Source organism: Colletes gigas, unplaced genomic scaffold, assembly GCF_013123115.1.
Source record: "Colletes gigas isolate AHSC1104 unplaced genomic scaffold, ASM1312311v1 Colletes_gigas_Sc00011, whole genome shotgun sequence".
Classification (NCBI taxonomy): Eukaryota; Metazoa; Arthropoda; class Insecta; order Hymenoptera; family Colletidae; genus Colletes; species Colletes gigas.
Window position 1 is genome coordinate 1396002 of NW_025106640.1, and position 26865 is coordinate 1422866.

General features: G+C 34.7%; 2 protein-coding genes across 8 annotated transcripts; both read right to left on the reverse strand.

Moving 5' to 3' along the window:
- Positions 1-1566: 1566 nt before the first annotated feature.
- LOC122398511 (bromodomain-containing protein 2-like) lies at positions 1567-23479 on the reverse strand. 7 transcript variants are annotated; one of them, XM_043398444.1, is made up of 25 exons: positions 23078-23479; positions 21178-21465; positions 20756-20804; positions 20167-20208; positions 18926-19174; positions 18606-18800; positions 17801-18406; positions 17336-17410; positions 16735-16830; positions 16558-16659; positions 16332-16477; positions 16100-16250; positions 15793-16021; positions 15451-15708; positions 15006-15164; positions 14652-14771; positions 14393-14542; positions 8801-8889; positions 8401-8518; positions 7759-8130; positions 6250-6807; positions 5746-5891; positions 5450-5599; positions 4987-5298; positions 1567-4576 (listed from the first exon to the last, which is right to left on the reverse strand). In XM_043398444.1, exons 2-25 carry the CDS (start codon positions 21186-21188, stop codon positions 4511-4513), a joined length of 4449 nt encoding a protein of 1482 aa, XP_043254379.1. In that variant the 5' UTR covers positions 21189-21465; positions 23078-23479; the 3' UTR covers positions 1567-4510. The 7 variants fall into 7 exon arrangements, with proteins under 7 accessions (XP_043254379.1, XP_043254374.1, XP_043254372.1 ...); XM_043398439.1 differs by having other exon boundaries at positions 5746-5873; positions 15451-16021; XM_043398437.1 differs by having other exon boundaries at positions 15451-16021.
- Positions 23480-25314: 1835 nt separating this feature from the next.
- On the reverse strand, positions 25315-26661 carry LOC122398520 (ribosomal RNA small subunit methyltransferase NEP1). Its single transcript, XM_043398461.1, has 4 exons — positions 26459-26661; positions 25890-26133; positions 25589-25797; positions 25315-25516 (listed from the first exon to the last, which is right to left on the reverse strand). Exons 1-4 carry the CDS (start codon positions 26600-26602, stop codon positions 25403-25405), a joined length of 711 nt encoding a protein of 236 aa, XP_043254396.1. The 5' UTR covers positions 26603-26661; the 3' UTR covers positions 25315-25402.
- Positions 26662-26865: the final 204 nt, after the last annotated feature.

Consider the following 26865-nt stretch of genomic DNA (forward strand, 5'->3'; position numbering starts at 1 on the left):
AATATAATTAAAAGTGATCGCTGAAAGATAAATATGTGCCGATCTTGCGTGAAAATCCTCAAACTTCAATGTAACAGAATAATTTTCCCTCTGTTGACGATCGTACGCCACGTTACGCGATAATTCGTGACAGAGTATATTAATCCGTTCCCTCTAATGCAATATTTTAACGTTCGTATTAAACTTCGATATACATTTTCTGCTTCTGCCAATATTTCGTGTTGTACATGAAATTATATTACAAAGTAAATATCGCACACGAATACGAACTATAGCGGAATTTGTGATCGTGTATCCCCAGATACACCGTTCCTCGGGAATTTTGCTCGACTACCGTCGACCGATGTTATCAAACCGGAAACAATACGGTCCCATACGCGCTCCGATTTAAACATAATTCAACATCTTTTCTGCGGGACGATGATTCCATTGCCCCTCGAAACACCGTTTTACACCGAAAGAACACTCCGGATTTACAAGAACAAAAGACACGATCGTTCCTCGTGCTTCTCCCTCGTTTTTACATTAAACGTGACTCCCCCCTCCCAGCGAGGAATCGTCTTACCACATTAAGTGCATACAACAACGATTAACACACGGATGACTAAAATCATTGTACATGCTAAGGCGCGAACACTGATATCGCAGCGAATAGATTGCTAAAGGTCGATAACCAAGATTTATCGTAAATCTTGAATTTTGATTAAGGAATTCCCAGGAATGGAAACCTGGTACATTAAATAAAAGGTAGGATAGTCTAGTGTATTGCTAGAATTAGTGTGACGATCACCGAGCACAAGATCGTACTGATATGAAAGCGCACGCAACATCCGATAACAAAGAGCATCCCCGCCGGATCAGCGGGCAATGCTGCTGTTGTTGTCGTCGTCGAGGTCTCCTCGATCATCTCCGATGCACTTAACGTAAACAGGATCGACGAACAAACGCCATGAACGCCGTGAAACTCGTTCTTCTGTCCGCGTTACACGCGCCAAGGCCGAGTCTCGTTTCGGAAACCTCTTGCGAGTCTTGTTTCCCCGCGGAGTGCTTCGAATCCGTTGCAAACAAGACGAACGTCGCACGAACAATATTTCGAATATAATTCGCGACACGGTTCTTTTTTTTTCCAACCAATACGTTCCGTCCGATGGCTCGTCACGTAATCGATACATTTTTTCCACTTAGAAATTAAGATACTCTTCGTCGATCGCAATTTATATATAATTAGAGAATCATACAACACGCACACACACGATCGATTACATTATTCTACACAGCGTGCGTAACGCTGAACGTTTATGATCTTCGAGCATCGATACACGCGCCTTCCCGTTCGTTATAATCCAGACGTAATTTTTCCGTACGTCGGCTCCGTGTACATGGTCGGAGGAAGCGCTCAAAGGAACCTGAATAACCATACTGAACAAATGCGATGCGATAGAATCCGGGAATCTAAGCACAGGTGTATACAGTGTAATGTCGTTGTACGCGGTGATCTTTCGGCAAGGGGCTCGACAGCATTCGAGCATTATGTCAAATCGTTCGGGTTCTTTTCTCAGCGAGTTGTTTTGTGAAGATATTTACATCGAACAACGGCGGGAAAGAAGGGCAAATCTCGCGATGATATTTCACTTCGAAGCCAAGGGGTACGATATCGTCGTGATAGATCGGGTTGAGAAAAATAAACGCAGAATAAATAAAATTAACCGCTATGCATTTACAATCTATCATCAATATCGCACACGCTTCGTGTCTTTTCCGGCGAAGCTAAAACATCGATCCTGTACGACGAAAACAAATTCGGTTCGATGATCATACGCACATAGTGTACCCAAATTACGTATACATTTTCCAAATATTATTCAACGCATCAGCATCGTGTCGGCAGTTGTAAATCATTTGATCTAGTATCACGTAGAAAGGAACATATAATATTTTGTGACTCGTGTATTACTTTTGAATGAGGCAAAAATGTGATCGAACCTATCTCAATGCCATAAATTATTCTTGCGCCCAGCTTTGGCGCGTTCCTTTATTTCCCTGAACAAAACTGACGTTCGTTACGCTACGATAAAGAAAGACATCATGCAAGTTTCTGTAGTGGCTTTTTAGAAAAATAAAGTTGCATTTAACGAAATAATTTAATAATTACAATATTAATTACTATAATATACCTCACTGAGTAACTCTCGTCACCAGCAATGTCTGTGTCGCCTATAACCACTACTGTAATTTCTACAAATTTGAAATACTTTTTTTTTTCAAAATTAACCGCAATATAATAATACATAATAAATTCAAATTTTAATTAGCATTTGTTTTTTTTTTACAATAAAATATCATTTTTTGTACTTTTTTTTAGCCGATTGAATCTTTTTTTTTTTTTATATATTCAAGGTGCACTTTAATGCTCGCGTAATAATTCTACACCGATACGGAAACGATTTAATTTGTGTAAAATTGCACGCTTATTGTACACCACATGTGACGTCTTGAAATTTATATTTTAATAATGTTCCTCCAATGCTTTAGTACTTCCTTAATGGATCCCTTTTTTGCTAACTCACTTTATCGAATAAGTAAATATAATCCTCTTCTAGATAATTTTACGGGCCGATATCATGTCACGTTTTTCTTTTCCACGATCCAAAAGCATACCAAGAATTAGGTACGTATGTCTGATCTGATCTAATGGTTGGTAGGATCGAAACTACATCATTCTACAATCACCTCACCTTTACTCGTAATAATTGACGACTTTGTTCTAAGGTGTGTTTACAAATATTTTTCAAATCAACCGATTTGCCCAATCTGACTCCTAAGAAAGGTCACAGACGTCGCGATAAGCCGTACGATTGGTCGTACACATCAAGTACACGAAGTTTCTCAAGGGATCCTGATAGCAGACCCGCTAAGACTCATATCTTAGACAAACTGACTCACATATTATAAAGTAACATTCGTTATTTGCGAATAATGGCAGTCCAGGTGTACGATATTAAAAATCTTGAATTTAATGATATTCCATCCTCGGTGCGCTATGCAGCACGCTATGCGAATCATTCATTTTATTTGGTACTTTTCTCTTTTCCGTACAAGGATGATTACTTGTGTGAGGCGCATCGACGACGTCCTACCTACTCTCGATAGAGCTGATATGAAGGTAGAATATGAACCGTCGTCTCCAATAAGTCCGCCAGGACCACCATGTGGTTTAGATAATCATTCTATGTCGACACAAGTTACTCCAGCAGAGCTTAGTACTTTTGATCACGGAGTTACCGAAGTTTCATCTAACAAAGACAATCTCTCGAGATAAACCAACATCATGTAAAACTTTTGATAACTATCTTCATTTGATATCATTAATAATTGAGCGGTAACAGCAAAAGTATCCAAATGCTCAGTTTATCGAACCAATTATTGGTTTTAAACATCGTCAACGTTCTCCAACACCTAAGAGCCACAAAAAGGCGAAATTCGAAGATTTTGACGAAACTATAAATGTTTAGCGTTGTATAATTTTAGTCGCTAATAATTACCAGAGTTACAACGAGCAGCGCCATACTGTCGTACGAGATGTTGTACAACAATCTTATCCACTTTAAAATCATCGTCTCAACAATGATATAAAACAGATTGTACAATTTATCGTGCAATAAATCGTTACGTCTGCGACCCCACAAATCTGATAACTAACAGTCATACGGGCTATCGTGATGATCATTACGATTAAATTCACCAATGTGTATGTTTGCATTAGGTATATTTGTCTATATTATTGACTTAACAAGCCTACCTATTTCGTGATTACAAATAGCGTATATTCATAATCGAGAAAAAAATCTGCAATGAAATTATTAGTAATACCTAATAATTATATATATTATTGGCAGAAACACTGTTTATGTAATCCTACCAACGATTAATGACTGAATGTGGAAAAATATAAAACTTAACTAAATGTACACAACTTTTACACTCCCCCACGCTCTCTTTCATTATCACACATTCACTGATCACACGCGACACTCTCGCTTCCTTTCTTTCTTTCACTTATCTTCTGCGTAATATTTTTTGTTTTGTTTCCAAATTTACATAAAGTACAAACTTATGAAAACCGGAAAAATGTTAACACAATAGTCAGTGTAGCATTTTCAAAATGTCGTGTAAGTATTTATCTAATTACATGGTCACACTTAGGTGTCCGTCGATTACACACAATCAGTTCTGAGTTATTTGTTAAACTGTCTCTTTGAAGTCCGAACTCACGGACAATGAAATTAGGATATTTCCGTTGGAATGTCCCAACCCGCACCACCAGTTAGTTTTCTCCTTGTCACACCGACTGTTTATCCGGTTTACCGTTACTTTTATTATCATTATCATTTATCATTGTTTGTTATTGACTGACGTATATATTAATACGTTTCTGTGGTACCGTCCAGCGCCAAACATTCATCCAAGTCCTGCCCGGTTTCAGTGGATTTATAAAGAGCAGCAAATAACATTATAACGATTCCTCAAACGCGTCCATCAAATCTCTTTGCATGTTCATGTCTATTCGCCCAGCCATCTGAAATAATAAATACACCCATTCTTGCCGAATCCGCCCTCGAAAAGATGTAGACTGAGAAAACACGCGCGAAACATCTTTTTCTTTGATTCATAAATAAATCCTAATAGTGTTATATCTCGTCACAAAACTGATTACTTTCAATTCGAATTCTAATATATTAGGTTAGTCGATAAGTCTGTGAAATGTTCGCTTGGCAGATGGCAAAGGGTTGTTCGACAAAATGGTGCTGGTATCACTGAAGAAATACTTCTTATTACCCGAGAGCTTTACTCTTGTTTTACGTTTAAAAATCCACAAAAACTTATGACTAATCCAATATTTATGACAGACCTTTGATCCAAGAGACGTATCGCGGAGAAAAAAAATATGAGAAACTTGCGAGAAAAGAAAGTTACGCTAACACTCACCGCTTCGCGACGCCGTCGTTCTTGCTCCCGTAACCTCTGACGTTCCCTTTCGGCTGCAGCCTTGTCTTGACTGGATGAATGACTTGGACTACTGCTGTCGGTATCGACAATGGCCTTAACTTCTTCTGTCCTCGATGTAGGAGTCAAGACATTCCCTTGCTGATCACCGACATGCGACGTTTTCCTGACTTTGTCCAACGCGTCCTCCTCTTCCCGCTCTCTTCTTCTTTCGCTCTCCTGTCGCAAACGCTCCCTTTCCGCCTGTTCTTTCTGTTGTCTACGCATTTCTTGTTGTTCCAACAGAGCTCTTTGCTATAGGGCATAAAACGTTTATATGCATCGCTGGTATATGGCACACCTAAACGAAGTATAAATACAGCGAGTCTTCAAATTACGGCGGATTCATAGCGAGGTTTTAATTTAGTAAAAATTCAAATAGAAACGAAACATTATTTGTACTAACCCTATCTTGTTTCTCCTTCGCCTGTTTTTTGAATGCTTGAAACGAATCACGAGCAGCACTCTTCATACTACAACCTGCTGCAGATTGGGGACTCGATGCTTGAGCCAGGGACGACCACGATGAGGCATTTTTTACATTTTGTTCTACAGTCTGTGCAAGTTTCAAGGACAAATGAAAAAATGAAAAACTCGTTACATAAAAATAAGAAATTATATTACGCGAACGAGCCTCGAACGTCTTTAAAAAGTTGCATAAATATAAAATTACCGTCGCCTCTTAAGCAGTTATTTTCCTACCTTATTTTTGAAGGCTGATGCAAAATTCGACGCGGGATTTTTCGAGTCTGGCGGCGTCATCTTTTTTTCAGACATAAGCTGCGAACTTGAATGATTCCCCATTGGTGGCATTCCCAGTGTACTCATTTCTGCAAAAAGAGCTCCGGCTAGAGCAACGGCATTACATATTTGATTAGTAAGCAGTTATATAGCAGTTTAAAATGTGAACAGTATAAAGTACAGGTGCAAAGCATAATAGAGAATGATCAAACTGAGAAGCATTAGTTAAAAATTTGCCCACAATGCAAGACGGTAAAGGCATTTCTTAGACGGATATGTTAGTATACTATTTTAGTATAAATGTAGGTATCAATTCTTAATAAGGAATGGGGGTAGTTAGAAGTAACTAAGTAACGTTAGATATGGTAAACTAAATTTAAAAATGAAATTTGCAATTCATTTATAGCAATGTATATAGTGCTCTTTATAATGCATGCATTGAATGTAAGCCAACGTCAAACGTACCATCCATGGGCTTTTGATCCATTTGTGATTGCGAAATAGATAGTGGTTTCTCTTCTTTCTTTATTGGCATTTGAGATATTTGCATTGGCATAGAGACGATAGGTAGGGGATCAAAAATTGAACCCATTCCTCCCATATTTATTCCCATGTTAAGTCCAGGCATGCCATTATTATTGAACATATTAGGTGGAGAATTCTCGCGCTTGATATTAGAGAATCCGTTGGAATGCTGTTGCGACATTGTAGCATTATGCGAATTTTGTATACTCGTCAATTGCGAAGTAGTGTTTATCATGTTCTCCAACTGACTGTGCATCGATATATGCGTTGCCAATCCTTGTGGTAAATTCATATTGAGATTGGCCATAGTTATGTTTCCCAAATTTAAGTTGGACGCCATACCTGACGGCATCATATTCACGGGAGCTTTTACATCCGACAGTAAATTCAAATTGGTATTATTGGTTGTTGTGTGTGGTGCTTGAATCATTGGTATGTGCGATTCTTTTTTTACGGACATCGTTTGTTCCAACGATGATTGCGTAGTAGGCACAAGGGCTGTACAGAAAATCGCTATTATTGGATATATAAAAAAAAAAAATTGATAGATCTTATTGATATAATAAGAAAAACAAATTTGACAGTCTTAATCAAGTGTTTATTAACTTTTCGATCTTCCAGTTTTGAATTATCTTCAAAGATACAAAAATAAAGCTACGACCGGACAATAATTATTTACTTATAAACAAGAATTTAAATTAAACTTTTTTTATACATATACATATATAATTAATTTAAGCAAAAAAAAAATTTCAATGGAAACAGAAACAAAAAAAAAAAAGGTACTATTTATAGTTAATCATAAGTGTAACTCTATATATTCATTAAAACTGGCAAATAACTAAGGCTAGCAAATGATTCCTATAAAAATCACATTAGGTTGTAAATATTTATACTTAGTTTGCATTACATTATTGATTTTTGTTATTATACTGTTATATATAAATGGAGGGTAAGCAAAATGGAAAGAATTAGAAAAAAGTTGTAAGACTTAAAAAAAAAAGAAAGAAAAAAAAAACGAGAACAAATATTACCTAAGTTGTGATTGTAAACAATATGTACAAAGTATATTTATTAACAACATTCTCAATAAATTTGGTTTCAATTATTGTTTATGATGTATTATTGTCTGTTCGTAGATTTATTTCTGTATTTCTGACGGTGATCCTAAATTAGAAGATCGAAACGTTAATAGTTATAATTCTCACTGCTTTTGAGCGTTACATACAGGGCGCGGCACTTAAAACAGGTCACCTGAATAACTTGATTACTTTTGATAATAAACAAAAACATTTCAGAGAAGTTTATTTTCTTAAGTACCACACCACATATAAAACTGTTATGATTAACTGGGAGTTCAAAAACACGTTGTATGATTCATTATATATGGAAGTAAGTAATCGTAGCTGTAGTAAATAAATGTTTTATATAATGCAATTAAATATGTACCTAGAGTATTATATGGTTGTAAAAGATCTGATTGCTGAGTTAAAGTTGTCCCATCTGTAGGTACAGGCGTGTTTGCATTTGAAAAGGAACTAACGGATGTGGGTGGCTGTGGTGGTTGAGGCACAACCGGTGAAGCTACCATAGAGTTTGTGTTTGTAGGTGTAACACTTGGTGGTGGAGTTGGTACAGACACTGACGGTGTTGGTGGATTAGATGTAGTAGGTGGTGGTGGTGTAGGCTTTTTTACAGGAGCAGCCGTAGCCATAGCCGTAGGTCGCGATGGTTGCGCTGGCATAGACGTGTGACTTGCTACAGGCATTCCTTGACCAGCTGTAACAGCTGCTACTGCCACAGATTGTTGACTATTACCACCTAATAAAAGTATTAACGTAAATGTTATTACCAGATAATTATAAATATACAATACGAAGTTAATAAAGTATCTTCAACGAAATAATATGTGACGTGCTTTAAATCGTTATACATTTTCTTACGTCGCAATTATATAAAACTAAATGAAATTGCTTTCTTAAGTTTAATCTATAACTGTCTATATTGTGTAGTACAATTTATTTTTTTTTATATGGAATAACAATGATTTATGTACATATAAATTGTTGACAATTTATGAATTTCACACACCTTGTTCTGAAGATATATTGCTAGACTGAGTTACAGCTGGCTTTACTATTGGTCCCGTAGAATTTGTTGGAGGTTGACTGTTCATTAAAAGACCTCCGGTATGATTCAATGTAGGTGCCTAAAGAGTGTACTATTAGTTAATATATCGCGCACAAAAATGATTTCTCTATGTACACCAGGAGGTTTGGATTATTTTTTGATACAAACTATGAAATTATTTCAAATATTATTCTTACGACACTAACGCAATATACCTTTGAGTGTAAATAGAACAAATATCTTATACAATGTTTATACCTTAATTATTATAATGTAAAGCATATAAATTTGCAAAATTATAAAACAAGGTATTTCGATTACAATAATACAATTGTTATTAGATCTTGCTTACAGATCTTACCGAAGTAACAGTAGTTGTTGTCGGAGGTGCTCCTGTACTTGGTGTATTCTTCTTTGTTTTCTTTCTTGGAGGACGATTGGTAGAGTTTCCTGTAATTCAATGTAACGTGCATCTAACTGTGAATATGTGCAATCAACCATTTTCTCGTTACAAGAGATAGATCGATGGAGATATAGTGAAATGCAGTGTGCAGAGGATACCAGCCATGAGTGTTGTGTTCGCCAAGTAAAAGATATAAAATAAATATTAAGTATATTAGAAACAAAATTAAAAAACTTCGAGCATATATTTTCTAATAGATTTTATTCATATGCTTATATTATAATTGTATCACTGTGTACAACAATGTTAATTTAAATATCTCAATTGTATGGTTTTTTGTGAACTTTCATCTTAATAATTTTTATATTAAAAAATTTTTAATGCGCAGAACAATTCATTCTTTCCTCATTCTACATAAAGTTAGTTGTATTCAATTTATTTATGAATAATTGTGTGTGCATATATATATACACACACAAATATATATATATATGTATACACATCATAAATACATACATACATACCACGCGCTCGCACATACATACACGCTTACGTGCTTGCAAAACTGCCATACATACATATATAGAATTATATATGTATGGAAGAGCACGATCTTTCTTTCTATAAGGATAATAATAATAATAGTAATAATAATAATAATAGTAATAATAATAAGAATAATAATGATTATTACAATAATAATCGTGACAGTAGCGAAAATGATGATTACAAAATGTTGACTACAAAAACCATCAAACTGCCTTCTTTAATTTTCGTACAGTGTAATGTAATATAATATAATTAATGTAATATAATAATAGAATTAATGCAAATAAAAGTCACGTAAATAGTACAATATGGACTCAACTTAAACATGAATGATACAAGAGTGTCACACTCGTACAAGTAGTTTGAAATGTAAATTCAAGTCGCAGTTAGCACAACATTGAGATCGGTGGCAAGATACTCCTGCTCGGTGTCAATAGTATTTATTATACCAGTCACAAGAAGCAACTCTAATACTATATTTAACCTGATTCATGCCCGCAATGAATTCATATTTATCAATGGAATGGTCAATAATAGATTATGTAATTCATGAAATGTACAATACAAGACAAAACAATTGCAAGAGGAAATAATGGTAAACTAAAAAACATCGAGTAGGAGTTCCAGCATATCTTAATTTATATAATATAGTTAACTGGACCACCAAATGAGCCAACCCCGACTCTTAAACGACCTCATAGAATTAATTTTCTGTTTACTTCACTCGTCTAGCTTTGTGTATGCATTTAAAAAAGTCTCCTGTGTGTCGTCTTCCATTTATAACTTACAGCTATTATTAATATTTTATGATATATTAGTCTTCACTATGTACAAATCGCGTATGCTTGTGTTATTGTTGCTATGCAAATTCGTGATACGCAGAAAACAGATGGAACGCTCGTGTGACTCTTGAAAGAAGAGATAATTAATGGTTTAAATAAAAAAGAGCATCCCAAAAGTATAACAAAATATCAAATTCGTTGAATCTGCTTTTGCGTATAACGATCTAGAAGGAAGAATAACGTTCCAGTCTGGATAAAGATGCGAAAAAATTTAGACGCGTGCTTGTATATGGAATAAATGCTACAAAAAATTTTGGAAGGCAATATTAATATTACATATTATAAAATGCCCTATACCTCATGTTACAAGCTAATGGTGATTGTATTTTAATAGATGCATAGTTTCTATCTAATTCAGCACACGCCATCAATTTGATCTCACATAGTCTAACTAAGTATTTGGAATTTTTCTATTTACTTTCAGTATTTTGGGAAACATAAAGTGATAGGATTACTCTGATCAACACTTCGTATCTACCTTAATACTTATAAATTTCCGTAGAAATCAACGAACACTTTTTCTGACCAATTTGTGGCTTTTTTTTTTTTCTTTTGGTAAAATTAGTAGTAGTTAATAATTTATTTCTCTACTTCTTTTGCTGGAACAGTAAGTACGCTGCTGACGGTACGATTAATGATACCATTAAATTGTACTGAGTGCGAATTTGATCACCTTTTTAATGTTCGCGTTATGCAACATCTCGAAACATGAAGTGCTTTCAGAAGCACCTTAGAATCTTATACCAGTTACGTCCATAACTTCTTATGTATATACTTTGCTATATATAAGAACTAAATTTACATGATATTTCAACAAAAAACGCTATCATGGAGCAGACATTTACACATAGAAATATAAAAACAAAATATCACTAAAAGTAACCTCATTCAAACTTGTATAAAAGATTTTCTAAAAATGTTTTAATAGGACGGGTTAAAATTAATATTACTTGAGACGCTTTTACAACATGAATACTTTGAATTGATAGTATGTATTATGCATATTTTCAAATCATATTGTTGAGAGAAAATCGAATTTATTATTAACAAATGTAATTATAATACAATTTTTATAGCAAGGTATGTAAAACCACACCAATCTACATACTTCATTGACATAATGATATTGATTTAGCAGAATGAAAATCTGTTAAAACTTCTGTTTTAAGTAATTCCAGAAATGAGAAAACTGACAATGGATACCAATGAAGAACTAGTGGTAAATAGAGTAATGAAACGACGATTAGCAAAGCTTAGCGGAGTGCAAACAATGTGTTTGGAGGCTAGGGTGCCTTGTTTGTATTGTAGACCATTTCCTTAACTTGCTTTCGTTCCTCTTTCCTCTATCATTCCCTTCTCTTTCCTTTATCTGCTACAAATAGTACGTCTATCTTTTCTGTCTGTGTCATTTATACACTCCCCTTGCCTTTCTCTTTCTCTGATATGTTAACATAAACCTTGTATGCTCAAAGTCATTGATCTTACAAAAAATAAATGGAAACTGTTTATTTGTATCACATATTACATTCTCCGCTCAGTTTATGTCTGCTTTGTAACTATTTTCATTAAAACCCACATATTTAGAGGAAGATTTAAAAATTCAGTTTAATTTCACCATTTCATCTAAGTAATATAATAATAGTGGTACTATCACACCAAAGGGTATTCATGAGATGATAAATCTTAATAATTGACTTTTTCAAAGGAAGCACCGCTTCTTTGGCTTTATCAAAGTAAACTTAGTTAAGAAATGGAAACAGTAACATGAGGTAATATCAGGTAAGAGCTTTCCAAAAAATATGTAAACTCTAAAATTATTTTGCGGAGACAGTAGAAACGCGAGAGTGTATCTAATTAGAACGATTATATTGACGCGAAAGCTGTGGATTATAGTAACCTTATAAAACGCTGATTCGCAAATCCAGCCACCAATACACATTGTCTGCATTTGTTTCCCGTGTGTATTATAATATCACTGCCTATTTGTTCCTCTCAAGTATTGACCATTAAGTCCACACAGTCTAGTCCGTGGAAACAAATATAGTGTTCAGAAGCCTAAACACAGTTCTCACGTCACTCAGGTAATAAGTGTATGGTTCACACTTAATGTAATAATGACGCTTGTTAATATCACTGTACTATACTCTGATAAATGATACGACATGAATGAACCAATGCGAGGAAACAAACTTAATGATTTAAAAAACACAGTGAAACAAGTAATGCTCTGCTTATCAATTAATGTAAATAAATATTAAGTTTGCAAGAGTTAATATATTGCATGATGTTGCTTGGGTTACGTAGGGCAGTATAATTGTCAGGAGAAGCTACAATGTATAAATCCAAGGTACTACCATTCGACACTACAGTCCCTGCTACACTGTGTAATTTATATACACATTGATGCAATTTTCTTAGGTACTAAGTAACCTTTGTTCATTCTCTTCAAGCGTCTAACCAATTTCAAGATATGTGTCCTTTAAACATTTAATAAAGCACGAGACTGCAGTGAGAAATTCAGTAACCTTGAATAGCAAACTATACTTGACTTTCGAGCAACAGAATGTATTGTCAACACCGACAGGGCAAGAGAAAATATAAGTAATCAGTTTTAATCAATAATATAATTTGTGAAACAAGCTGGCATGGCATATGGTATCCTCTAAACACAGTCTGCACTCCACTAGCTCACCTTTTTTTCTTACCATTGCATATTGTCTTGTAAATTAAATAGAAATTCTTTAACTGTGTCAAGTTTCAAAATTCCATACTCAAAAACATTTTTAGAGATACTTTCGTTTGAAAAAGTACATGCAGATTTAAGTAAATTTATCATGATTATGTGTCTATCGTTAATATAAACTTTACAATGAAACTTGACACGACATTCGTACTTGCATTAATATAACGCAGCACTTAAGCTACACGAATAACGCCGTCCTAATAAATACAATTAATAAGCAAGATTTAGCAGCTTAAGAAGATATTTGCGATGCATTTGTGCAGTCAAAACCCCCGGCTGAAAAATTTCTTTGTATCTACTTCACCACTGCGTACATTGCATCGGTATTTTCGATTGTTTCAATTGCCAATACAAAATTGGTTAGGCACAGAGTTCATATTATTTCTTAACTTTAAAGTCATCACCAAGTCATGGGGCACCAAATGTTATCATCATTTCATATATTAAACTACTAATTTCATTATATTTATATTCTTTTTAAATATTTCCCTTTTAAAATGTAATCTGCCCAACATTATTTCACTACTATTGTAACATATTTTCGAACTGTGACAATCGGTACATTAAAAATTGACACTGAAGCGTTACTTACTATTAGATATTTTCATTTGACAATTTGTGCACTACATCCGAAGCATTCATTTTATTATATTTCCATAGATCTTTTCTGTTGCACGCAAATTATTTCTAGATATAATAATATAATATTCAGAAAGTACTGAAGATTATCGGTATTCGAACAAAAGATGTAATAGAAATGTAATTTTATAGCAACTGAAAAGATATACATGAAGAAAAACATGCATAAACAGTGACATTCCTTCTACGTAATAAAATTAAAATCAAAATATTAAAAACCTTACTTTTTATTACCGTATAGCAAATACCCGCATGAAATGGTGAATAACTTCATTTAAAATAACTAGAAGATTCACGTCTATGATTTTTATACTTTACTTAAAGTGAAAGTTTACCGTTGTTCAAAACGAACGTTTTTACCTGAGAAATCAATGAGTATATAAACAAGTTTATATGTTACTACGAATATAGAAATAGAATTTATGAACTACTCTGCAACGTTATGAAAAGAAAATGAAATAGTCGAGAGAAAGAAGGAATATACATGTAATTCGAATGTTCGTCAAAGGTCTATAAATGTATTGTCTTTGTAATATTTCACAGCATAAACGTGATTAGAAATCTGTGCTCTATAGGACAAGTCAGTGGTAACGAATTTCACGTAAAATTTTGTCTAAAGCTCTCCGTTCCCCGAAAGAAAAACAGTCGCAAATAACCCCATAATTTTAAATCTCACAGAAAAACATATTTTCATGGAAACTACTTATAAATAAGTAGTTTATTGTTCCCAAGTAAGGGTCTAATAATAGCAACAGTTACATGAGGTTCATATCTAACCTGCTTCACTGTCGCTTGAATCACTGGAGCTCGAAGAAAGTGAACTACTGCTGGAGTCGCTATCGCTGCTACTACTGCTTGATGCTGACAATCGCGAAGGCCCACTAGCTCCTCCAGTACCAACTACATCAACTGATTTACTACTGTCCTCTGTAAAAAGCATTCCCAAATATTTGTAGAAATTTTTTCATTAAATTAGTCACAATTTTATTTCTTTTCAAAGACAAATATCACTTCACAAAACGGTTCAAGTACTAACCTTTCTTTGCTGTTTTCTTAACATTGCCTAATTGCCCCGTAACATCCTGTAACCTTTTTTCTAATTCCTGTTTTTTCTCCGCCATTTGTTCGTCCTTGGATTTACCACTAACTTTCTTATCTATAAACAGTAAACAATCAAATATGTTAATTCTTAAAAATATTTAAGTAGTTAATAGAATGTTTTTAACCGCTTTCACTATTCAATAGGACAAAAAAAAATGTATAGTACTTTAGATATACTTTTCACGTATTTTACGATAAAACTTTCGAAACGTAAATTCGAATATTTTGCCTCCATTAATGAAGGCAATAATCCTAGGAAAAAATAAATAGAACCTTATGTAAATCTTACGTGGCTTTTTTCTGAGACACGAGGCGACGTAACTCTCTAATTCCCTCAACGTGGATGGTTTTAGTGTTTCGAAGTCGATTTCAATCTCATCCGGATTTGAGTCCCTCAACGAAGGCTCTCGAGATTGTATTATGTGTACGACTCGTCCTAATTTATCTCCTATAATATAAAAATGAACACGTCGCTAATTCATATTTTGTTTATAGTTGAATGATTGGACTAATACATGGGCTATGTGTAAATTTTTATTGTAACAGTTTAACGTGTGGCAGTCATGAGCATAAATCCTTTACTAATCAGATACCAAATACAAAATAGTATCGATATATATCGATATATAACGAATGATATATCACAATTACAAAACCATTCGAATGTGCCCATCGCGCTAATATATAGAGCATATTTTCATGCTTAATATCACATATAATGAATTACTACTTACCAGGTAGTTTATTAATATCCAAACTAAGTTGCCTCTTCTCATCGTAAGACATTGGTTTAGCATTATCTTCATCCTCTGAATCAAATGTTATCGGAGGTGGTTGACTACTGGCACTCTTCTTTTTAGTTCCAGCTGATCTGCTATTCGCTTTTGGCCTCTTGTTTGCGGCATTTGCTGTTGTAGCTTTCCCAGGTCCTCTTCCTCCTTTCCCCTTTGGCTTAGCATTCGTCGCCGCTGGCAGGTGATGACTCATACTTCCTGTTGCATGAGTTTTATTAGGTCCAACTGTTATAGCCGGATGATGAAGATCACCACCCATAACACCAGGCATTTTCAAATCACCTGCTCCCATTGCAACACTAGCTATACTAGCACCAACACTATCAGAGACACTTGGAATCCCACCACTAGGTTTCATTAGTTCTTTCATGGCACCAGTATGACTGGCAACAAGGCTACTACTCTTATTGCTCATTGGCCTTGATTTCGACTTGTCAGGTTTCTTCTTTTTACTTTTCTTTTTACCACTTTCTTCTACCAATTTCCTCATTTGCTCCTGCATAACCTTCAGCTATAGGTCAAATTAATTTTTTGCATCAAACATACGAAAAATTAATAAAAAGAAAATAATTGAAAAACATTCCTATACCTCTTGCTGTAAAGCAACCAATTTTTGGGTACGTTCTTCGTCAGAATCGTCGCTTTCAGAAGAACTTTCAGATCCTGAACTACTGCCACTAGTACTGCTACCTTTTATGCCAACCATGCCTCCCATTGGTTCATCCGGAATTTTTGCATACCTAGTTCATTAAAAATTTTATTTTGTCAAAAAGAAAAGGAGGAGCAGATAAGCTTTATCTTCGATGTTCGTAAGAACGAACCTCATTTCAAACACATCTTGAAGTTTTCTAGCCATAGCAACCACGTCATGGTCAGGAGGATTATATTTATAACAATTGGTAAATATGAGTCGTACATCACCAGCAAACTCTTGTGCTGTTTTATATTCACGGTTGTCCATTTTTGTCTGTAAAAATAATTTTATAAATTATATATACGCTATTTTTCATACAGACACGTATAAAAGTAAGTAAGTAAGAATATTACCTTTACAGTACCAAGATCCATTGGTTTCTTGATTATGTCGTGATAATCGTGAAGACCTAAGAGTTCTGCATCAACTGGTTTGTAAAAGGGCCATGCATAACCCTATACATAATTAAAACACGAGTCATAAACGTTGTCTCGATATTTATGTTGTACTTATATAAAGCGAACAATTACCGAATGTTTCTTTGAAAACAATTCCTTCAAAATTTCATTGCAGGACTTTAAAGCTTCTGAAAGTTTTTCTTTCGACTTTCCAGTGGTATGTTGAGGCTGCAAAATAACACATAAATAGTAATTACCAAAAATTATGAAACTGCAGTTTCAAATGCCATTAAAAAAAATAAAAAAGAATAGCAGTTCATAAATTCATATTTACTTTGTATTGCGACCTACTAAATTAGGAAATATACAAAAAGAAGCATATAAATCAGAAGAATAAAAATATTTGCACGAAGTATTTGTTTACTTCCTTAACACGTTCGATACCACGTGTTATATATGGGTATCATATATAATCTCAAAATGAATTATATTATAATAATCGTCTATAAAATACGTTCGATCTCGGCATGATTAACATGATCAGCTACATTAAACAAAAATACTACAAATCTAGCGTGGTGCATGGTAGACGGTTTTCCAACTAAATGATAGTAGCGAACGCGTTAATAGAGAATTTTCAGATTATTCTTGGACAAAACAGTTTTGTTCGCTTGATTATGATAAGACAGCACAAATGAAAGGAAGGAGCATGAAGGAATAGTAATAAATGTACCTGTTGGGCCATTGCCCCAATCAGGGGCATGTTGGCCTGGAATGGCACTAAGCCGTCTTCCGCTTGCCTCGTTGGCTGAAACAGCCACGTTACAAACTCTTTGTTAATGCATTAATGGCTAAAATGATAATAGCGTGCAAAGAAGAAAATTACTTAAATGTATACAATGCTTCGGTTTATTAAAATTATTAAAAATTAATATCCGAATTGTTGAATTTGTTAGAATTTTACTACTATATTTAAGACGATTTAAATAAATATAAATATTCTTTGTCACGTATAAGATTTTTACTGACAGAAAATTTTCTAAGAGAACTTTTTTGTCGTAGGTACAAGTGATTAAATGATGAACAGGTTGCATGTTCAATATGAAGAGTGTATGGAAACACACACACGAATGTTTTAACACTTTAGAAAAGACTTAATAAACGAGTAACTTGTTAAACAAAAGAACATCATTTTTACCTTTTTTATTTGTCTGCCAGATTCTCGTCTCGTGGGTAATTTGGCATTTTTGGGGTCCAGTTTATATAAAGGTTCAAAAGAATTTGCAGTAGGAGTTGTAGTATCAGCCTTTCTCTTCACTCCCTTTTTAAGTTTTGCAGGTTGTGATGGAGGCATTACTGTGGGTGCAGTGGGAACTTGCGGAGGAGGGGGTACAGCAGAAGCTGCTTGTGGATCCATTGCTGGTTGTGCATGGTAACCGGTAGTTGGAGGGACCACTTGTTGAGGCAGAGAATTGTGTGTAGCCATGGGAGTGACTCCCATGCTTGATGGAGGAGCAATAGTAGTAGTGTTAGTGCTCCCAGGTACAGATGCAGGTGCTTGGGTGCCAAGAGGAGGCATGGGAATAACACCCGTTGTTCCAGCAGACGTAGCTGAAGGCGTTAGGCTATTTGGTACACTGGAAGTGACTGCAGCTGCACCAGATGAAGGTCTACCTCGACCTGTGCCTCCTGTACCCCCTGCTACTCCACCTACTAGTGCTCCAACTCTGCCTGCTTTTTTGCCTTTGGGTCCCTTTGAAACAGGAACTTCGAGTTCTACCTCGTCCTTTGGCATTTGAGCAACCTAGTAGTTCGTTTAATGGTTATTATATTATCACACAAACGTCTACACAAAAGCAATTTGTATAGTCTCTTTTAATCGAAGTATTAAAAGAAAAATTTGACTTTAAGTATTCGAAGTCAATAAAACCAATCACCGAAACAATGAGGTAAAATACTTCTACCTTCAACTATATTAAAAGAAGATTCTGAAACATAATTACCTTTGTAAGAAACAATTTTTCGAGGGCTTGTGCCATAACCACAACATCTTCCCCGGGTTTGTTGTAAACGTAACAATTGGTGAACATTGTATTGAAATCTTGAATACATTCTTTCCCGCTCCAATAATACGTATTCTCTAATCTTTTTTTGATTGTGCCGAGATCCATTGGTTGCTTTATAATTTTGTGGTAATCCTATTGAATTGTAAAAGTTAAATTAACCTTCACAATTGACGTAGTCATCTCATACTTTCTCAGTAATTCTACTTGGTTTACACGATTCACTAATAAAATACATTAAAACTTAAATGTTCACATACTGGTAAATTGAGTTTCTTGGCATCTACAGGTTGCTGAAAAGGCCACGCAAACTGATGTTTCCATACTGGCTTGAGCACACCCTTTTGGAGAAATTGTAGTTGATTGGTAACACGCCCTGGGCGATTAGGAGGTGGCACAACAGGTGGTTGGACTACACCGTTCACCGGCTCCACGGGTGGTTCATCACGTGGTGGTGGTTCCTTCGCAGGAACTGCTGGTGTAGTCGATGTCTTACCAGGTGCACTTGTCTACATTATCCAGATTCCATTTATATACTTTGTATCGATACAACTTTAGTTTTTTAGTTAGTTCTATTACTACAGTTATTATATAACATTAAGTCCACAACTGAAAATAAAATATCTTTTTGCGAAGCACAAAATCAGACCATTACCTCTTTTTCATGTAAAACTAATGCATTGAAATTGAAATTAAAATAATTATAGTACATAACTCATGCCATAATACTTTATTGTAAACTTAAATCAACATTTTATTCTTATACATAAGAACAGTAGTTATTGCTTTTGTTTAAGTAATTCTTAACAGTTCTAATATAAGATACTTAGAATAGTGCAGAGACAGAAGTTTAATAGTATCTATTTTGTAAAAATATATTATACAAATTGTAATTTCATTATGGTATATAAATTTCAAAGGTTTAATAAGGTTCATGCACTATAGAATTAGGTAAACCCACTCGTGCAATGAGCAAATTAGGCTGCTAAATATTTAGATTCCATAACCACAGGCAAGCAATTTAGAATCTCTTTTAATAGAATTCTAATCAAGTATGTAATAAAAATATTTATCACAAAAATATTTTCAATTGAAACGTAATGGCAACTCTAAGTCATTTCATACAGTCATGCAATCAAAATAGAATTAAAAATATATAAAATTAAGTATCATTAACTATGTAAGTAATCTATAGGAAATGTATACAAATTTTATGTTGTATGAAATGACTTACAAGCTTTTGACATCTATATCTTATGCATTTTATATATAATAAAAAATAAATGTACCAAGCAGAATATATCTTGCTTTAAGAATAATGCAAAATCATTAATTTGAATCAAAGTTGTCTCCTTTTTTTCATTATGTTTACGTAAAATCTCATACAAATATAGAAGCAAAATTGCAAATTTCTCTAGACACAAATTTGGAGCTGCCATTTTATATTTTTACCATATATATGTATATCCTAGTTGAAACAATACCCAACAAGGAATCTCACCTTCGGTATATTACACAGCCTTTCTCGCTCCTCCACATCTAACTGTAATTCATACATACCATTCAATCAAACAGCGCTCAGTTTCATTACATAAAAAAAAAATTGTGCTCAACATAATACCAGAAGTAAGAACATACACAATAGTGGTTTTAAGAAGTCTGATTCTTTTTTATAGTATAAACAGTTCAGAAGTAGATAGCAAACAAATTACATTACAGCATTGAGAGAATAATCTTTAGTCCAAAATTTTATATCTAATGTAAAAAGCATAGTGGGTTTGAATTTCAATGCAATTTGTGTCTATATTGAACAATTACACTTTTATTAGAAATGGTGTATAAACACTATGTAAATTACTACAACATAGAATATCTGTAGGGGAAAATAGAAGTGTTTTAGGGGATAAGAATTTTAGCATAAAGGAACAGAATAATAACGTGTCTTTATACGCTGTTTAATGTGTATAGACTACATGGGAATCATACAAAGGAAAAATGTTTAATTCGATGCAGCTTTTATGTATAGCATTAGTAGATTAATAAGCAAGCTGCGCTTGAGATTATACAATAGAATAGAATCTATTACTTACCGAATTATTTTGCGAGATAGTGTCCACCTGCTGCATCTTGGCTTCGTTTCTGCAACAGAAAAAAATAAACGTGTAAGAAAATTTTATAAACAAATACAAGAATGGTTAAAATAACATTCAGCACAAGGTTTTAAACCACATTTTTGATGAAATAAACTTTCATTATGATATACCGCTTACATATAGCCTATTTTACTTTAACACCATGATATAAACTTATAATATACCATATTCTGCATTTTTTTTTTTAGGGATTGGTAATCACTTTTCATTCCATCTCTTGAAATTGCAGGTTTCACTATAGGAGAGAGATGTCAAACTCTGACTGATATAATCAAGCTTCTTTTACACATTTCATGAAATAACTAGGTATATTTTATAATATAAGGCTCATCGAGTCCACGATAATGAGCTTCACCTACCTTTCCGACATATATGGTACATAAATGCTATGCAGCAGGTAACTGCCTTACGTTGATGCTTGACGCTATGAGGCTTCATCAACAATTGAGATGGCAAGGATATATTCTGAATCGAGCATGGTAGCTCACTAATTGCTTGCCAAGATGATTGCGCTGCAACCAGGGAGATTGGTGCCGTGGAGGCATAACACTACTCAAGCCTACCGAACGGTAGTACTTTGAATGTCAGCCCTGTACACTGCTGTGAGACTCCGTACCTCCAGCCAAGACTCGCGACATTAGCAACATCTGGATAACATAACAACAGGACCCCGTATTGTAACAACCCCAAATTGTTTTATCGCTTTAGAGCAAGTTAAACATTGATTTATTCTCAAATTATGTATATCCGCGTAAATTAATTAATATATCATGCAAAACCGATTCTATAAGATACATGCTCGACATATAACAATGTTTTTTTCTTCCACTTCACTATACATAAAGTGACAATATATAGCTGCTACTAAGTTGTAACACGTTCAAATTGCTCCTTTTAATCTGTTCCTTTTAGCAAATTGTTTATGAAAATTTTATAAATGAAAACTACATTTAATGAAACATCAATCAATATAGGCAAAATGCTTGAAACAATTTCAAGGCTCTTCTGTATTCAAGTAATACTAAGATATGATCTTTATATGAAATATAAACAAAGAACCAAATCTTTGTATCAACAGCATAAAGTGTAACAGAAGCAACTAAACTATAATTTTGTAGCCTATTATACAGCATTATATTACTAATCTTATGTCATTGTGAGTGGCATACAACAATCTGAGAAATACAAAGCTATATTAATATACCTTAATCTTGATTAAAATCTGCTTTTACATATCACTATCATATATGGTAATTTAATATATTTAGACATTCTACTTGTTTACAAGATCTTTAAAGCATAATGTTAAATGAGAAAAAAAGAACAAAGAGTTTCTGACAACGAAGTCACAAAATGTCAGGGAGATATATTTAAATAATGTACGTGAATACAAAAAGTTTAAGAAACAAAATGGTTCTGCCAGGAACAATGCGTTCAAAGCACAACACTTTTGACGCACAATAATATCTGAAATTGTGTATAAGAATCAACGTGCTATCCCTGTTCTGTTCTAGACCAGTATAAGCCAAAATGGAAAGTTTGACAAAAGTGGCACAAATAACTGGTACACTGGTATAGAAAGTGAGCTGACTATTAAAATACAAAATTAGCAATACACGGGGAAAAAATCGATCTCGCGGAAGACCATAAGATTTCGACCATGGGAAGCAAGAGCTTCCACCAGGTGAAGAGAAGCATTGCCAGAACAATCCATGCCGCGAAGACGTTCTATTCGTAGAGGTCCGAGTATCAAGGGCAAAGATAAAGAGTTTGCGGGTCGAACAGGTGCTTGGTGGTTAAATAGTCGTCGAAGTAGGAACGGAGAAAGGTGAAAGATCCACGAGAGACGATGGGTGAGAAATAAACGCGGTAGATGCGAGAGTGGAAAGAGGAGGAGGACAAGTAGGAGAGGATAGCGAGGGGAAGGGTAGCAGACCCGCGCCCAGCCGATGCACCCAGCCGACGCACACAACAAACACGAGCAAGCCGCCGTGTGAGAATCTAGTCGAGCGCTCGACTGGCGCCGAATTCGCAACGTTTTTCACATCGGACAATTCTGGCGCGCGCGGAATAACCGAGCCGCCTCTTCGGTTACTCGATTTCGAGTAGGTTTCAACATGGCGGTATGGCCGCTCGGGAAAGAAAGCTCCCAAGGGCCCGCCGCTACAGCCGCCACTTACGCACCACCACGGCACACACCACGCGCTATACTTATCATCAACAGACCCTCAAAGACCAAGAATACTTGTAATCACTTACCTGATCAATGGAAGTCCACTTTCCACAGGAATTCTATCGAAAAACACTACCACTACGTCTTGGACACTCGACTCAGCACTACGCTTTCTCCCTGCTCGCTAGTTTGGTTGGTCGGTGTTATGGCCGCCGCCGAGTGTGCCCCGCCGTATCACTCACTCACTCACTCTCACTCCTGCGAGCGCTCGGTTCGCATACGCGACGAACGCGGACGCGGCCCGACCAACTAGTTCCACACTTACGAATGCGGACGTCGATCTCTCGCACTAATATCGTATCAGTGCCCCGTGCCGAGCTCCACCGACATTTTTCTGGAGTCTCGTACAATCGGATGGCTTTCCGTGCCCATGACGATCTCGGATCTAGAAACTAACGATCGCAGCACCAACAATGGCTACGCATTCTTCCGCGACGTACCGAATGGTCCTGTTCCGTTGTTCCTCGAACACGACCTGTCTATCCATTCCCTTCGCAACTCTGCCAATACGAACTTTACCGAACTAAACCGAAGGGGAGAGCGCCAATTTTAAAACTGCCTAACAAACCGTATAAAATTCTCTTTAATTACAATTATATTGCATATATTCCACTATTCAATGAGTTTTCCTTGCAACTGTCACTGTTCTTTTTGATTAATTATTCTATGATTGTTTAACATTGTAATCAATGATTTTCTAATAGTATCTTTCCTCATGTAAATTTGGCTTGTCCCTTTTAGACGCATGTACGAAGTCGCGACCGTTAATTTAAGAACAAATTTTGTTTTCGTAACTTATTTTTTATTAATTTGCATATGACAATAGTGAAATATTAAGGATATAGGTAACAGGATACGAAATAATTACACTTTATTATTCATAAAACAAGATTACGCTTTATTAACCAATACAAAAATTAATGGTTAATTTCCATCGTTCCATGTCCACCCATAATGCATTTTTAAGATTATTGAAATAACGATTTATAAACGTAAATATTAATAACCACTGATTTAATAATAAACAAAATAAGTTTTACGAATATAAGTAGTTATTAATTTTCTTATTTGAAATATAAGGTTAAAATTTATTAATCACCGCGCAAGTCTCGGTCCAATTCCACGATTCTGCAACTATCTGCAATGCATTTTGGGATACAAACAAAATTTATAATTACATTGTATTTTCAGTACTAGCGCATAAATTCTTCAAATAATATCATGAATAAAGTAATAACTCTAAACGTAGGTAACACGTGGCGAACTTTGCGCGCGAGTTGAATGATACTCTGTCATGACGTGTGTGTCATCATCATAGCAAGTTCCGTTACTCGCCAATATGGCGAAACGTGAATAATTGACCTTTGTTTTGTTATGGCATTTCTGATAAAATACAATGCAGGAACGCAAAATAATCAAATTTCACAAATATCAGCGGTAGCACGTTCATGTAAATAATCCGATTAACGTATAAAATCCTATCAAAGTCACAAAGTAAATGCTGACGCATCAACAGATACTACACTCGTGACATTGACTACGGTAGTCAATTTGGCAATTTTATAATTTATCACTTGTATCACTAATAATTGTATTATGAGAAAAGCACAATTTAATGATAATACTGCTTCAATTCGAATTAAAGTCCATGGAGATTTGCCATCATGTACATTCGTGCAAACGACAATGCCACTAAATCACAAAATGGCGTCCCTTTGACGATTGTAGATTCACTTCTTAATGCTGCACGTTTTTAACAACAGTCACTCAGAAAGCAGAAATTGAGTCACAGAAACAATAGCTTTCAAATAAGAAGAAACGATATCGTATGATCTTTAAGAAACATGCTACGTTAAGGTAAAAGAGCGTACCGAATACTTGACATTAACAACCATTTTTGCGTTGATGACGTAATGAAATACGAAAGTCAAAAAAGAAACTAGATATTGAGGGCTCGATAGCGCGCAAGTTAGTATCCTTCCGGCCGCCATAGAATTTATCGCGTTCTAAGTGGTGATTGGTCTACACTCTTTGCGTCTTTGATGCGGACCAATCGTTTGAAAACCAATATTGATGAGTCATTGTGTTTAGGATTTTTCACTACATATTGCGCAACGACGTTTTCATCTCTCTTTCTCTGTTCTTTACGTGCGATGGTTTGATTGAAACTTATATACTGTTAGGGACGAACGCGTACAATTGAAAGTAAATTACTACAATAATAATTTAACATTTCCATGCAAATTTAAAAATATTTATTCTTCTTTCTTGTCGTACATTTAACAAAGTAATTTCCTATATAAAAATTAAACAGAAAAACATGTAAACAATACACGCAGTCAATTTGTTATTTAATTTATTCCCCAAACTTCTTCAAACGCGCTACACAATTTACTACATGTTAGAGCTCCAGATAGTGGATAATTACTAATAGATATAGTATCTTCGGTATAATCTGGTTTTACCTACAATGTGGAATAAAATAACAGAAATAAATTCAATTACAGGCAGACATGTGTTATGAACACAAAACTTACTTGTCCATGTGCCATTGCACCTATTACAATAGCAACTGGTTCCTCAGAAGGAACTAATTCTCGTGGATTCTGTACTTTATTTCCATTAAATGACATTGCTATTTTACGACATCCAACAGGTAAATGATTTGTGACTGGATTTTTAATTACTTTTAGCAGTTTCATTGGTCCATCAGATGCACGGACACTGTATTTATGTAACAATTGCACTGTGAATGACAAAAATGATCGAAATAAATTTTAAAAGGCACCCTGTTTCTTATACAACACCATTGTATTATATTATATTATTTTGTCTTACCCATAAGACCTGCAAAACGTTTAAATGTTCTGGGAATTCTAGTTTGAGGATTTATTTCTATCAATACATTTTTTTCAGTATGGACATATACTTGTAGAAGTCCAGCCCTGTTTAATGGACTATCCATTAACATTAATAAACATTGATGAGTAATGTCTGGTCTGCATGTACCATGTTCACGATTATTTTTCTTTAAGATGTTTGCATGATCATCACAGTTTAACAGTTCAAAGCTATTTTGAACCTGAAAAAATTAAGAAATATAAATTAAACATGAAAGCTACCATTACATAATGATTTACTACAATTACAGTGTTAAAAGAAATTTTGTTCCCTATTGAAAATATTAAAATAATAATAACGTAAAATAATAAAAAAGAATTTTTGTGTATATTTAGTTTACATGCATTTAATATTACACTTTGAATATATTTCTGCAGCAAAGAATATATAAGTTACGATAAATTATATCAGTCGTACAAGACTATTTAATAGAAAAATAAATAAAATTGTCGGAGGCAATGTAATAGAAATCTATTTTAAAATTTAATAGTAAAACATAACCATACTTTGACAGACTCCAGCTGTGCATTTTCCAAAATTACAATCAAACGCTTCTCTTGATTTTTTATATGAGCTATCTGTAGGTGTTTAGGATGTGGATCGTATTCAAAATCATCTTTTTCATTACGACTCTTACGTTTCTGTCCCATTTTTGTACGTATATTAAAATAAAACAAAACAATCACGTTAATATATACATCCCATCGATCCTCATGGTGCTGGACTTTGCATAGTAGCGCTGTTGCACATACCGGCCATGCATGCATTTAGTTCTATGTATGAAGAACAGATGTCATGACATTGCAGTTTGTATGGACACAGACGAGGGATACGAGCAGACCTTTCACCTAATGTACTCGTTCGGCCCATTTTTATCGGGCTCTAGAGCCCCATTACCATTTCCGTGTCACTC